At 47.7% G+C, this 15,764-nt stretch overlaps 1 protein-coding gene across 2 annotated transcripts in view; it reads right to left on the bottom strand.

Annotated features, from left to right (window-relative positions):
- The window catches only part of SPATA13 (spermatogenesis associated 13), a 327,713-nt gene that overhangs the window by 284,915 nt on the left and 27,034 nt on the right, over positions 1-15,764 (bottom strand). For both annotated transcript variants that reach the window (XM_054445913.2, XM_054445914.2), the window contains exon 3: positions 4,531-4,565. In XM_054445913.2, coding sequence (XP_054301888.2) covers positions 4,531-4,565 — 35 coding nt within the window. The remainder of the gene's footprint in view (positions 1-4,530; positions 4,566-15,764) is intronic.

The following is a 15,764-nucleotide window of genomic DNA, read 5'->3' as shown; positions in this document are numbered from 1 at the left end:
ATTTTGTAAGAGATTAAAAGGTTTTTGTCTTGCAAAACTGAAACTCTGTACTCATTAAATGACATTACTTTAAAATTTTAAAGTTACCTCTAGTATGCTAAGAAGTACTCATTTCTATCTTAAAAAGAAAATGGCTTTAAATTATTTTGAAAGTTTTACAAGTGCTTTATCAGTTTCAGAATACTGCAATTAAGAAACATTAAGATTTTTCGCCGGATGCAGTGGCTCACACCTATAATCCCAGCACTTTGGGAGGCTAAGGCTGGGTGGATCACCTGAGGCCAGGAGTTCGAGACCAGCCTGGCCAACATGGTGAAACCCCGTCTCTACACAAAAATTAGCCAGGCATGGTGGCAGGTGCCTGTAGTCCCAGCTACTTGGGAGGCTGAGACAGGAGAATTGCTTGAATCTGGGAGGTGGAGGCTGCAGTGAGATGAGATTGCACTCCAGCCTTGAAGAGACAGAGCAAGACTCCATCTCAAAAAAAAAAAATAAGAAAGAAAAGAGAAAAGAAACATTAAGATTTTCCAACAACCGGCCGGGCGCAGTGGCTCACGCCTGTAATCCCAGCACTTTGGGAGGCTGAGACGGGCAGATCACGAGGTCAGGAGATCGAGACCATCCTGCCTAATACGGTAAAACCCCGTCTCTAATAAAAATATAAAAAAATAGCCGGGCGTGGTGGTGGGCGCCTATAGTCCCAGCTACTCGGGAGGCTGAGGCAGGAGAATGGTGTGAACCCGGGAGGCGGAGCTTGCAGTGAGCCAAGATCGTGCCACTGCACTCCAGCCTGGGCAACAGAGTGAGACTCCATCTCAAAAAAAAAAAAAGATTTTCCAACCTTCACAGAGTATGACTTCAATTAACATCTGGTGAATAATGCCCAATGCGTAGCGTATACATTCACAGATTAAGAGATCATTTGGTCAAATTTTGACATTCAAAACAATTAGAGACAAGTCAGTCCTTGGGCATTTATGTGTGATTACAACGCAGCCCAACCTAGCTTTTCTGCCTGATATTGGTTTTTAATTTTTGTATTTTTTGTTAAGAGACAAGGTCTCGTTCTGTCACCCAGGCTGGAGTAGAGTGGTACAATCATAACTCACTGCAGCCTCAAACTCCTGGGCTCAAGTGATCCTCCTGACTCAGCTTCCAAAGTAGCTGGGACTACAGGTGCAACTCACTGTCTGCCCTATGCCTGATATTCTCTTAATCATCTTTATGCAAGCTATGCTTTGAGCAAACGGGCATCTTCAGGATTCTGCAAACTTTCTTTCCTTATGCTGTGGTCCGCACTTGGAATACTCCCCAATCTCTGTCAACTCCCAGAAATGCTCCAGCCCTTCTTAGAGGCCAGCTCCTCTCTCCTGCCTCTCCTAATACCTTCCTTCCTGTGGAAACTCAATATACCTTTCTTATATATTGTGTTCTACTTTATAATGCAGGTGTGCACACACAGACATGCACATGTTTATGAGCCACTCAAATTATTTATTTATTTATTTATTTATTGAGATGGAGTCCCAATCTGTCACACAGGCTAGAGTGCAGTGTCTCGATCTGGGCCCAGTGCAACCACCGCCTCCTGGGTTCAAGCAATTATCTGCCTCAGCCTCCTGAGTAGCTGGGATTATAGGCACCCACCACCACGCCCAGCTAATTTTTGTATTTTTAGTAGAGAACAGGTTTCACCATCTCGGCCAGGCTGGTCTTGAACTCCTGACCTTGTGATCCACCCTCCTCAGCCTTCTAAAGTGCTGGAATTATAGGCATGAGCCACCTCACCCGGCCCAAATTATTTATTTTTATGCCCACTTTTGGCATAAAGTGCCTTGTAAATAACATGCACTAAAAGGTATTCATTGAATTTAACTGAAATCTCCTAATTAACTGTATAACTTCTGCTTTAATAGAAATGAAAATCATACTACTGCTTATTACAATGTAAGTGAAATTTTATAGATGGATTATCTGAATAGTTTAGCCTGATGGACCGTTAAAGGCCAAATACAATTCGTTTAAGGTTCAACAGCTCCCTCTCACGGCCTCTGAGGGAAACTGGGTTTGTGGGCAAAGAATGGTTTCCAACTCAAATGGATTGTGAATCTGTTTTTAAAATACTAATATACTCTACTTAAGCATTAATGAAAAATTTGATTAAGGTTAAAAAACAAAAAAGTTTTCATGAAGTCACATGTACATAGCACTATATTTTTGCCCTTTTCATAACTTAGAACAATGTCAACTGCATATTAGTTAAAAGTTCAAGCACTCTAACTATAAAATGAAATGCTTAAGTTTGAAATGGAACAGTTTAAAAGTAGGAACTAAGTAAAATACCAAAACATTAAAACACACAGATCTAAACAAAATCCAAATTCCTCAAGCCATCATCCCAAATGTTGGTGTGTTTCATGCCAACAGGGAGAAGCTGTATGCAGCTGGTTAAGTCTGGCTGTTGGTGAGGCTTGGTGCTCTGAGGTGGACTTCCTGAGATAGAAGCTGGAGTCTGCACCTCACACAATGAGTGCAATAAAGATAGAGCTTAAAGGTAAGCTTCAATAAACGTAGATGTCTGAATTCTGACGTGGGGGCAAAGAGGTGTGGCTGGCCTGAAAACCACAGAAAGACTGCAGGGAGAGAGAGATGAGACTCCTAACCCTACTAGTCTTCACTGGCACGTTGAAATCTATACCTGTGAACGCTAATGTGACCTCATTGATAACAGAAGCTTTTCCTAAACACCAAATGATTCCCTACCCTTGGACTCCCATTGCTCTATAGAAGCCCTAAGCTGCCTAGGATTCCAACGAGTATTTCAAAATGTCATAATTTTTTAGCAGTCCTATTTTATTTTTTAAATAAAATCTGACCTCAGAGAAGCATTATCATTAATGATATTTATTCTAATTGTAAAGTACGCACAAGAGGAAGAAAGAGAATACACTAGTAATATTCTGCTCAAGAAAAGTTTTCTAGCTATTTAGCATGTGACCTTAAAAATGCTTTAAAATACACATAAATATTTGGCTAGGTAATGGATCTTTAAGTTCACAAACAAAACATAATTACAAAAGTATGCAGAAATTTTAACTAGCTCCACTGCTATCAAACCATACAGTATGTTATAAAACTATATACTGTTTTTCTTTTATAAATAAGAATCATATAACTTAGGAGCCCCTTCTTTAGACACGTTCACTTTCCCTGAATATCAACCAAATTCTAATGTCTGTTGAGATCCACCCAATCAGATATGCCTCAGTATTCTTCTGCATCCTAAATATTTAAAATGTCCTAAAACAGACAAATTAAGTTTATACTGTCATAATTATTTCTCCAGTGTGCACCAAATGCTTTTGAAGACACAAAAATATGTGATTGATAATCCACTCATATGATATGCAAAACGTTAGAACCTAAATGTTGTAATGTAATTCTTCTCACAAACAAATGTGAATAGTTAAAAATTTAAAAAAAATGCATCAGTTAAGTAAAACACAGGAAAAATAGCAAATGAAAAGTCAATGTCAGGTGAGGCCTATGGTGCAGATCAATAAGTAACCCTCTGCTAAAACATCAAACAAGCAGCCGCTCACCTCGTCAATTAGCTATGCCTCTGTGTCATCATTGGCTATTAATGCGTAGACCTCCCAGGTTTTCTGAGACCTAAACATAATCTCAAATTAAATTATCTAAATTTTGTATTGTCTAGCTCGTTAAAGATTTTCAGAGGCTACGATCCACTTTAACTGGAGAAAAAGGAATTTGAAAAGATATCTCATTTATTACCTAAAAGACCTTCCTCAGATTCTTTACTTGTTAGTCTTTAGTTGGGTCCAACAGGTAAATCACAGTTACAAATAATGCTAAGATGGAAAAAACTATCTTTTGCAACATTTCTATATGTCCATCAGAAAAGACATTTTGACCTTACAACTGTGAAGTGGTTCGTAATACAGTTTAATCTACAACAGGACTTAAGTATGTCATATTTATGAACACACGTGCACATTTATATTAAAATGTGTTAAACTCTAAGGTTATATTCATCCAGTAACAAACATACAAACCCCAAAACACTCCCAGGTTTTTATCACAGTAAAGTATCTTAAAATGTAAGACTAATGATTGGTTTTCCACGGATGTAAGGTGATTCATTTGTATTTGCTTTCAAAACAAAATCATTCCCAAGTTTGCCTATAAATGGATTGGCCACACTAGCAGAACATTTAGTAGCAATAGTGCAGATTAATGAAATCCATGTAGGGTCTAAAATTATGCTAAGAGGAGGCCTCACTTCACAAAGGAAGAGGTCATGTCAAATACCTTGACAGATGATATGTTTTGAAAGTCAAGAAAAGCGTGGAACTATCAAATTTGTAGTGATTTTTAACAGTATGTTACAGAGGTAGCATATGGATTACGGAGTTAACATACAGATTATACGATCTGCAAACAGAGGTAGGATTTAAAGGAGAAAGAAGGAGGAAGGAGAGGGAAGAACGGACTCGAGGCCCTTCTTACCGAGTTTCTGCACCAGCTACTCTTGAAGACAAACTCTGGAAAGGAAAAAATGCGTTGTTTTAGTGCACAGATGTGTGAAAACAGGTTAGCTGAGGTTAAATCAGAATGCCAGACAGGATCTATCTGATCTAAAAAATATATGTAAACAAAAATGTATATATACATTTGTGTGTATATCTTACATATACATATATACACACACAAACACAGACACACATACATCTCTCACATGGCCTTAAGAGCAGAATTTTAGAGCATGGAGAAAAGCTCTGCCCAAGAGATTTAGATCACACATCAGCCCCATCGTCTGGACTGTGCATTTTAAAGCTGTAAGCCCTGGGTTTCAAATCCTCTGAATTCAGGTCAAGCACGTGGGCTTACATAGGTTCTGGTTCGGGTCAACCACTCACTTGCTGCATTGCCCAAGCAAATTATTCTATTTCTCGGACGAGGATAAGAGAATTGTGAGCATTAACCGAGTTATTGTCTCAGAGCAGTGCCTGGCACGTGTGAGCATGTGTAAATGCATGCTGTTATTTTGGGGATCTGTTCTCTATTCGTAACTCAGGAGTGCTCGCTCATCTACTGATGTTACCTCAGCTCTCCGCCCTGGCCCAGGGCTGGGCCCCATGGGAAGGATGTCTGCCCCCTGACCCTGTCACCTCCTCCCACACTTCGGGCGCTCCTCACTACCTCCTGCCTCCCTACCTCCTGCCTCCCTGAGGCTGCCGAGTCTGTGTTAGGCCCCACTTGGTGTTCATCACACCCTCCATGGGCTCCACCATCCACTGTCATTCAGTAACTAAAACTGTATTTATTGAAGGCTGGGCATGAGCCTGGGTGGGGGCAGCGCCATCCTGCACCAGCCCTGGGTTCTCTGCACCCTGGGATTCGTCAGGCTCATGTTACCGCGCAGCGGCCAGGCCTGGTGGCGGGGGGCAGAGCCACCACCCTAGTGCTGAACTGGGGCACAATCCATATCCCAGAGTGCCTTCCAGGGGCTTTCCTCTGCACAAGGACAATGAAACTTCTGGAAGAGAACACTAGGGACACACAGCTCAGGACGACTGAGAGCAGGAAGGAGAGGGAGCGGGGAGGTACCCCGCAAACCTTGCAGGCCATGCCCGGGCCCTGAACACTGAGCCTGCTTAGGAAGAGTCAGTGGAGGTCAAGGTGAACCCAGCGGCCCTGCTTGGCTGTGGGCAGAGAAGGGCACCTTTGAGCCTAGCATCGTGGGGGTGGCCTGCATCATGGCTGCCCAGGCACCAAAGGACGCTCCCAATTCTTCCAGCAAGAATTTGAGGAACGTGAGAAGTCAGTTAAAGAAAATTGGTGTGACATCCAGGGTGATGTCAGAAATGGGAAGATGTCACATCTGGATCCAAATGGAAATGGTAGCTACTGGGAAACAGCTCTCCTAGCCTCAGGAAGAGCCGCAGCTGCTTCCTGGAGGGTCCAGGGCCACGTTCTGGAGGATGGAGCACTCCAGGGTTGGGCAGGGATGGACCCCACTGGCCTCCACCCCTCACAGGAGGAGCCAGGAGTGGGGCTGAAGGACAAGCCACAAACACAACACAATGCTGGGCACGTCTCAGGGGTGTTTGAGAAAGACGCACAGAGTCCCGAGTCCTGCCAGGGACCTGGAACGGGGCTCTGCCATTTTCCTTGTGGAGCTCAGAACCATGCCACGTGTCACTGTGGCTCACACTATTGCAGCCAACACACATACACCGCGTACCCTCCAAGTCACTGTGGAGCCAAGGAGCCGCGACATCCGAGAGCAGGACAAAGGACAGAAGCGTGTCTTTGATGCTCAAATCCCACTGCCTGAGGAAATGCCTCTGTGTTTTAAATTATCTCTAAGAACCAACAACTTCATTTTGCTGATTTAGGTGGGGTCATGAGGGGACTATGAAGTGTCACCAGCCGAGGCTCACCTTGGCATGGTTTGGCTGGAAAGGCCCCAGAAACGGTGGTCCTAGGAAGGGGAGGGGGAGCCTGCCAGGGGTCGCCCCAAAGGGGAAGGATCAGGAAGGCCGAGGGTGTCCTGGCTGGTCTGACCTTCTGGGGGATGGCAGGGAAAAACCTTCTGGGATGAATCATGAGCAGAAAAGAAGCCCCATGAGTGGGCAATGGTGAGAGTGAAGCAGAGGGGACAGGGTGGCCCCTGGCTCAGGGTCAGGCCTGACTCAGCTCACAACAGGGTCATATTCAGGTTTTTTATTAAATTACTGCTAACAGAGAGGGGATGCCACAGGAGAAACAAGCTTGGAAGCAGGGCTGTCCCCGAAATTAGTTTTTCCTGACATGTACTTTGAACAAAGAGTTTTCTTAAAATGTACAGTCCAACTAGTTCCTCTCAGCGAAAGGTAAATTGCTAAGGTTTTTACTTAGGTTCTCTGAGTATTTGGGAAAAAATTCAATAACACCATGTGTCTATTTTGGAGTAAACTCTGGCCTTCAGCAATGTTTTTGCTTATAAGGCTTTTTGGATCTATTCCTCTCCTGTTAAGAGGTCATTATTTACTGTAAAAATCTAGTGGCCGGGCGCGGTGGCTCACACCTGTAATCCCAGCACTTTGGGAAGCTGAGGTGGGCAGATCACGAGGTCAGGAGATCAAGGCCATCCTGGCTAACACTGTTAAACCCCGTCTCTACTAAAAATAGAAAAAAATTAGCCGGGCGTAGTGGCGGGCGCCTGTAGTCCCAGCTACTCGGGAGGCTGAGGCAGAAGAATGGCGTGAACCCAGGAGGCGGAGCTTGCAGTGAGCTGAGATCGCACCACTGCACTCCAGCCTGGGCGACAGAACAAGATTCTGTCTCAAAAACAAACAAACAAAAATCCAGAAAGTGCCAAAAAGGGAACCTGGATCCTAGAAGTACAGCAATCCTGTGGAAACCTTAACCAAAAGGGAGAAGACAGGAAGTGAAATAACTTGTGTGAATAATAACATTAATTCACAATTGAAATCAGGATTTGTTTCCTCTCATCAGTTTCACTAAACCACTTACCTTCCTTTTAAAGGAAGTCGTTAAATAACAATAGTAAATTTTACGGGAAGACATACATTATTTTGTTACAAACTAACAGACCACAGGATGAAGGCCTTTACCCGGATGATCCACTTGCACTTAAAGAATAGTAAATATATTTTCTCTTTCTTATGATTTTCAAATATTATTTTCTTTTCTCTAGCTTACTTTATTGTAAGACTACAATATACAGTACATATAACATGCAAAATATGTGTTCATCTACTGATACATTATCGGTAAGGCTTCTGGTCAATATCAGGCTATTAGTAGTTAAGTTTTTGGGGAGTCAAAGGTTATATGCAGGTTTTGAAAGGCCCCAGAAACAGTGGGGCCGTTTCTGCATGGGGGAAGGGGGGTGTGTTGGTGCCCCCGAGTTGTCAACTGTAGTTATGATGAGGTCATTAGGGTGAGACCCTAATCCAATATGACTTGTGTCCTAATGGAAAGGGAGACTCTGGACACAGACACGTACACAGTGAGAATGCAATGTGGAGACTGGAGTTATGCTACCAAGAGCTGGGAGAAGGGATGGGACCCAACCTTCCCTGGCACCTGCAGAAGGAGCATGGCCCTGCTGACCCCATGGCCTCCAGCCTCCAGGACAGCGAAGCAAACCGTTTCTTTGTCAAAGCCACTCAGCTGTGGCACAGCAGCCCTAGCAAGCATATACAGCCCCTTTGCATGACCGGGGTTTGGAAGCTCTGACTTTAGCACACTCCAGGCTTGCACATAGGGTCAGTACAGCACAACAGCTTAAAACAGGCTCTGCAGTCAGAAAGGCCTACAGTCCATTACCCGCTCCCAATAACCTCAAGAACAACATGACCAGGCTGAGCTCTAATTCTCTCACGGGTCAAATGGCCATGACTGTATGCGGCACCCAAGCCTTCAAGGTTTTTAGAGGACAAAATAAATGAACACATGTGGCACTCCTAACACTGCAGACTGTTGACAGCCTGGTCTTCTTGGGCAAAAAAAGACTGTAAGGGACAAGGAGCAAGTGGGTGGTAAGGAATGAAAGCGATGGGTGTAGATTACTCTTTCGAAACATTTTCTTGCAAAAGGCAAATTAGACATCAATAAGATCTTGGAAGCATTCACAAGGTCAAGGAAAAAGTACCTTTTTAGGATAAGGGGGACTTAAGCTTGTGTGTAGATTTCTTGTCCCCATTCTCAGAGTAGGCAGAATCCTGGGCACTGTTCCCAAGCAGTGTCCCAGGTATGGGGGCAAGGCACAAGGGTGAGGGGGCTGCCCATTGGCCCCAGAGCTGGGACAAACCAGGAGGGAAACTGAGCAGCAAGTGGGAGAGGATCGTCGGCCCAATGGGTGAGGGAGGGGAGGAATGAGCTGGTGGTGGGAATGCAATGCTGTGGAAGCCAGGGTGCTCAGATGAAATCAGAGTTCCACTTACAGAGGGGGAGCTGAGCTGAGGAGAAGTTCCTTGGGAGAAAGAGCATGAAACAGTGCAGCATGCGTGGAGAGACAGGAAGAGCTCTAAGCCCCTTTCAGTGGGAGAAGAGGAGGCTGAGGTTTTTCCATGTCTGCACAGGTTGCCATGTACCCCCCCCCACCCCGGCTCTGGGCTCAGCCACATGGGCTGCAGCCAGTGGGGTATTAGCAAAGGGGTGACAATGGGCCCTTGAAAAGCTCACACAGTGTGGCTTTGCTTGCTCCCCACTCTGCCGTCACGGTGAGAAGGTGTCAGGCTCGCCTGCTGGATGAGGGAGACTTGCGGCCCAGGTGCACCCTGTTCCCAGCCACAGCCAGCAGAGTGCCAGCCACAGGAGGGAGCCCCGCCCAAGCCCGTGAGAGCCCCGACCTGCAGACGCATAAACCAAACACACCCCACTGTCTACAGCCACGGGGGTCAGGGTGGTGTTCCGGGCACTGCTGTGGCAACACTGACTGTTGGAGTGGGCATGACTGCTCCTATGCCCCTGCCATTCCCAGCAAGGCAGCTGCTGTAATCACGGGCTTGGAGCTTGCACCCCGCCCACCACACACTTGGAGGTCGGCTACGGGAGATGGGGAGGGAACAGACTCCAGGAGTTGTCAGGGCAGAAAAAGATCAACCAGGGGAGCCCCTGAAAGGAGAAGACCATGAACTTGATCATGAATTTGATCAACATGGCCAACTTGAAGGGCCAAGTGAGAAGCCTATCAAAATTGCCATACGCTTGTCCTCTCCCACTCCTTAGAGACAGTAGGCACAGCCTTTGTCTCTGTCCCGTTGCACTAGAGGACACCCTAATGGTGTACCTGGGTGGTGTGTACTCCTCAAGATACTGACCAATCAGGAGCATCTGCTGCTGATGTCCCCCTGCCTGGGGGCAACCTTGACCAAGATAGATGAGAGTTTCACCCGTAAGCTGCCCTATGCCTCGGAGGCTAAAAGTATTTTGGTCCTTAGGTAGAAAGTAGTTATCTGTTCTGGAAGAGTCCCTAGACCCTTCTACCCATGATGGAGGGTCTGGCTGTGATGCAGGTGAAAAGATTCCCCAGGAAGGAGATGGATACCTCTGCAGGCTTTCATCATAGGCCGGTTACACACCTGGCTTCTTGACAGTGTGTTTGCCAGTGACACAGGTCCTTCACATCCCTGCTGGGGCCCATGATCAGACGCAATGGCTGCAAGAAACCACTGCCTTCATCTTCTCAGTGAGTCATCAGCAAGTTCTGTTTAGGGTGGTGGGCAAGCCCCTGTCCCTGTGCCTGTGAGTTTACAATCCATGGGGGGAGGCGGAGGCCCACATTGAAGCTTCTGCTGCAAGTCTAAAGAAGAAGGCTGAGCATTCCGGGTCTGTGGGTTCATCCCTCATAGTCCCCCAAGTTTGCCTGTGCAGGTGGGATCTGCCCCTAAGTTCCAGGCCATCTACCCAGGCTAGCACCAGCAGGCTGGACAGATGGCTGCTTGGCCAGAGCTGAAGACTATGTTCTCTGCATGCCCCCTGCCAGGAAGGATGTTGGAGACTCCCAGGCTCCTGTTCAACTAGTAGAGTTAGAGCCTGGTGTTTTCAGCCACACCAAGAGAAGAAAGCAAGACAGGGCCAGTGCCTTGTTGGTGGATCTGAGGGTCCTGGTGCATGGGACATGCTAGTCTGTGTCCATATCAGGCCCATCAGGAGCATGGCCAGCCCACAGCTGGAGGGCATCAGCTGGCCAGAACAGGGAGCATGGCAACAGAATTCCAGGTTCTGTCCTCACCAGCAGGGACACTCTCAACCACCTGCTGCTGGGTCGCCACATTCTCCAGGGGAGGGCAGCAAGCCAGACCTGCCCAGAACGGTCTTAGGGATCCTTGAGTCCGCAGCAGCACTTGGGCCCAGACCAGCTGCGGAATGTGAAACAGCATGAGATGGCCAAGCCGGCAGGCACTGCCTCAGAAATGAAGGGAAGGGAAATTCCTAGAACCAGGTGCTCAGGGTGGATGCCCACTCCCCTGGGAGGCAGGTGGGAGCTCCGAGTGCTGATCCAGGCTGGGAGGTGGCACTCAGGCAATATGGGTCTGGCTGGGCTGAAGCAGCCTTGTTTTCCTGCAGTGTGGCTCTACAGGGAGGGGCCCACGGCCACGTGGTCAAGTCCTGGGGAGAAACCAAAGCCAAGGTTGCAGAGGAGTCAGCAAACTGCAGAGTGCAGGCACATCCCAGCAGGATGGGTGCAGGGGGAAAGACAGAAGAAAGCAGTAAGGCAGAGAGGGAACATTCCTCTAGGACAATCCGAGGGGTCTCTATCCCTTGGGACCTCAGTCACCAGTGGGGCAAAGCATTTGGCAACCATTTGACATGTTGGAATGGCAAACCATTCCTAGAACCAGGTGCTCAGGGTGGATTCTAGGAATGGTTTGTCAACCAGCATGTCCCATGCACCAGGGCCCTCAGATCCACCAACAAGGCACTGGCTCTGCCTTGCTTGCAAAGACACCAGCCAGGCCTTGGGTGAAGTGCCCCATGGTGGAGCAGGAGGGAGGGAGGAGTGGGGAGGAAGATTCATGGGAGGAAGAAAGGATGGAGGAAGGAAGTAGACTGCTGGGAGGAGAAGCAGATCCAACTCAGGCCACAGGTGGAGGAGCTTCCAGGCAGGAGGAATCAAGGGACTGTGAAAGGAAAATAAATCTTGGGACGCCGAAATCACTAAGCCCAAGGGAAAACTCAAGCTGGGGTTAGGCAAACCTGCCTCCCATTCTATTCCTAAATAACATAGCTACAAAGATGAAAAAAAAAAAAAGCTACATACCTCCCTCACAATATGCCCACAAGGAAACTCCTCAAGATCTTTACCCTAATACAATTCTGCTGAATTTCACTTTGGTGATATAAAGTGATAGCTTATCTTCATAGATGCGGAACAAAGAACAGAACTCAAAGTCATCTGTCTGCTCATCTGAGGCAAATGCATATCTGATTGCTTCCTCTGCCCTACTGTTTATGTAAAAATGCAGATTCACTGAGCCAGACTAAGAAGCAAATACTATCCCCTCTCACATATAAATTGTTTAATTCAGTGAAAGGCTGATCATAGATCCAAAAAGAATGCAACCATTTATCTCTTATCTACCTATGACCTGGAAGCCCCCTCCCCACTTCGAGTTGTCCCACTTTTCAGAACAAAACCAGTGTACATCTTACATGTATTTGATTGATGTCTCATATCTCCCTAAAATGTGTAAAACCAAGCTTTACCCTAACCGCCTTGTGCACATGTTGTCAGGACTGCCTGTAAATCAAAAATAAAATTGTAAGCCCCCCCCACCATCTGAACGGATGTCTCCTCTTGGCCAAGGGCATTCCAAAGTTAACCTGAAAAAGTTATTTAGGCCAGGATGGAAGGGAGGTAAGACATGCCTCATTATACCCTCCTCCTTTTTGGAATTCAAAAAAAGCTGACCAGAGTTAACATCAACAGACCTTAAGTCTGATAAGAAACATTTACAATCTGTTTTCTCTGAAGCCTGCTACCTGGAGGCTTCATCTATATGATAAAACTTTGGTCTCCACCGCCCCTTATCATCCTAACCCAAACATTCCTTTCTGTTGATTCCAGGTCTTTAGATAGTAACCTAACTCTTTCAATCAATTGCCATTCAGAAAATTTTAAAATCTACCTATGACCTGGAACAATCCCACACCCTGCTTCAAGTTGTCCCATCTTTCCAGACCAAACCAATGTACATCTTACACGTCTTTGACTGAAGTCTCATGTCTCCCTAAAATGTATAAAACTAGGCTGTAGCCCAACCACCTAGGGCACATGTTCTCAGGATCTCCTAATGGCTGTGTCACAGCTCATGGGTCACTCATATTTGGCTCAGAATGAATCCCTTCAAATATTTTACAGAGTGTGATTCTTTTCATTGACAGTAACCTTGGCAAAATAAACTTTCTAAATTGATGGAGACCTATCTCAGATACTTTTGGTTCACAGGACCACGGGAGGAGGTGGCCCTCCTTGCTGGACCAGCTGAGCCTCTCACCTCCACATGCCGATGTCTGGGATGCACTGAACTAAATGTAAATGTGTCAGCTCCAGGAAGAACCAGAGCAGAGTTTAGGTGGGGACAGCAGGCTGGCTGAGGTTTTCAGGGCACCCTTAGCAGGGCCTGGCAGAGTTCTTGGGTACCCACAGCAAAGAGACATACCCCACGTGATGGATGGCATGGCCCTGGCAGCAGAGAGCCCGCTGGCTGAGGCCACTGCTCAGCACCTCTTGTGCTGCTCCTTGTTCCTGATTCTGTTTGGCAAGAGCAGCCCCCAACTCCCGCACTTGGTCCCAGAGCTATGCTTTCCCCCCTCTTCCCTCCTCCTTGGCTGAATGGCTGTCTGGGGCCTGTGGGTCATTCCATCAGGGAGACATTTCATGGACAGGAGCTGCAGAAGATAAGCCTGAGCGCCATTGGGGGATGGGGGCAGTGAGGTGGGAGTACGTGGGGGTGGACAGGGAGCTGGGGGCCAAAGGTTTCCAGAGCTCTGCCAGGTGACTCACAGCAGACTCACCTCTGCCTTCCTCAGCTGGCCCAGGCCTGCTGCCTCCTCCAGTGTTCCCCTTCCCTTCATCTTAAACACAGCTTCAGTCCACACTCTAGACTGTTCTTTTCTTTCTTGCTCTCTCTCTCTCTCTCTCTCTCTCCCTCCCCTTCTCCTGCTCTCCTGCTCCCTACCTCTTATCTGAAGTCACCACCAACAAGGCTGTCCACTTGGAGAGCTGTGGAGGGGCTGGGGGCACCGCCCTTTTTCACGGTGGCCCATGACGAAGGCACTAAGAGCTGCCGGCTATGGAGCATCAGCATCAAGAACAGCCAGCCCCAGGGACAGGGCCTGGCCGTTCCAGCTGCACAAGGAGTCAAGGCTCTGCAGGTGTTCTTTTTCTCTGAGATGAAGGAAAACTGAAAGAAGAGCCCCTCATCCCACAACCTTCAGGAGTTAATTCAGGTACATTTTCTCCTGAAATTTACAGATAACCTGGTCTGATCATCAAGAGCTTTAGGTGACTGAAATCCTTCACATGTTGTACAATAAATGACCAGAGGGCACACAGTGTGTGGCTGTGGTCACAAGCTCTCCCTCAGCACACCAGCTTGAACCTCCTTTCTTAACCTTCACAGGGACACACACCTGGGTGGTTCGGCTCCCATGAGTGGGGCTGCTGCAGACATGAATCATTCACACACTTTGCAGCCTGGTCTGCAGAGCAGCCTTTGGGCTGCGCCTGCCTCCATTTTCCCCCAGGACTTCTGGGTTATGCTTGAGGTAGAGCTAATTTTTGTCTTTTCTTGGGGTGGCATGTGCACCCAGATCATGATGACAATAAATACTGTTTATTAAGTCTCACCATGCATTGAGTATCTGTAATATTTCATTTAATCTTCACAGTGAATGCATGAGCTGAGTAGTACTGTTACTCTTAAATTTAAAATGAAAAAACCCTGGCTGGGTTCGGTGGCTTACGCCTGTGATCCCAGCACTTCGGGAGGCCAAGGTGGATGGATCACTTGAGACCAGAAGTTCAAGACCAGCCTGGCCACCATAGCCATTTTTAGTAGAAAAGCTGTCTCTACTAAAAATACAAAAAATTATCCAGGTGTGGTGGTGCCGCCTATAATCCCAGCTATTCAGGAGGCTGAGGCATGAGAACTACTTGAACCTGGGAGGCAGAGGTCGCAGTGGGCCAAGTTTGCACCACTACACTTCAGGCTGGGCTGACAGAGGGAGACTGCACCTCAAAAGAAAAAAGAAAAAGCCTCAAGCCGCCTTGCAACTTAAACTATCACCCAGCTTGTCCCTGGTGCAGCAGGATTTTGAACCCAGCAGTCGGTTGCCCCAGGGGCCAGCTACTGACCACAGACATGACACCCACTCACTGAGCCCAGTCCCCTCCACAGGCAAGCCTCGCCCCTCAAAGATGCAAGCAGTGGCCTAGCCTGGCCTTTCCTCTGACCAGAGGCTGGCCCTAATCATGTCACTCAGCAGAAGGGTATTAAACTCTGCACAGGGCTCAGAGCCTCAGGGCCACCAGGCAACCGGCCCAGGCCCTTGCAATGCTTGGCAATCAGGAGAGGCACTGACAGAGGTGACTGCAGTGCCAGAGGGCAGCTAAGGGCCAACAGGAAGGTCACACTCAGCTGACGGGACACTGGTCGGGAGGCCTTGTGCACAAGCTGGCCTTCAGACTGCATCCTAGAGGAAAGGGGGCTCCACACGGAAGGAAGGAGGGGTGCGCGTGATGGGGGAGGCTGGCCCAGAATGACAAAACTGTGACAAAGCCCAGGCAATGCCACAGCATCCTCCTTCCAGAGAGGGGCTTCATGTTAATCGCCGAGCGAGGGCATCCTCTCCCCCTACACCATCGACGTGGCTTCCCTGCCCTCTTAGAGTAAAATCCCAGAAGAGCAGCCCTTGTCAGAAGCTGGCACATGAATGCAAGGGCACCAGGAGCTTGGGCTGCGTGTCCCGGTGCTCTCCCAGCTCCACCCGTGTAGGCTGGCCTCGTTGCAACTCAGTTCCCCAGCTGTAAAATGGGACCATAGCCATGCAGGCCCCTAAGACAACTGTGGTGACCAAATCAGCCGGCACCTCCCAGAGTTAGGGTCCAGTCAATCACACCTGCGACTGTGATGAATTAGTACTTGGGCCTGCCTGGCCTGGCCTGGCCTCTATTCGCTCCTCTGCCCCACCTCGTGCCCTGAGCCTCCCAGTTTGCTGTG

This window comes from Pongo pygmaeus, chromosome 14 (genome assembly GCF_028885625.2).
Source record: "Pongo pygmaeus isolate AG05252 chromosome 14, NHGRI_mPonPyg2-v2.0_pri, whole genome shotgun sequence".
Classification (NCBI taxonomy): Eukaryota; Metazoa; Chordata; class Mammalia; order Primates; family Hominidae; genus Pongo; species Pongo pygmaeus.
This window is presented reverse-complemented; position numbering and strand designations above follow the sequence as displayed.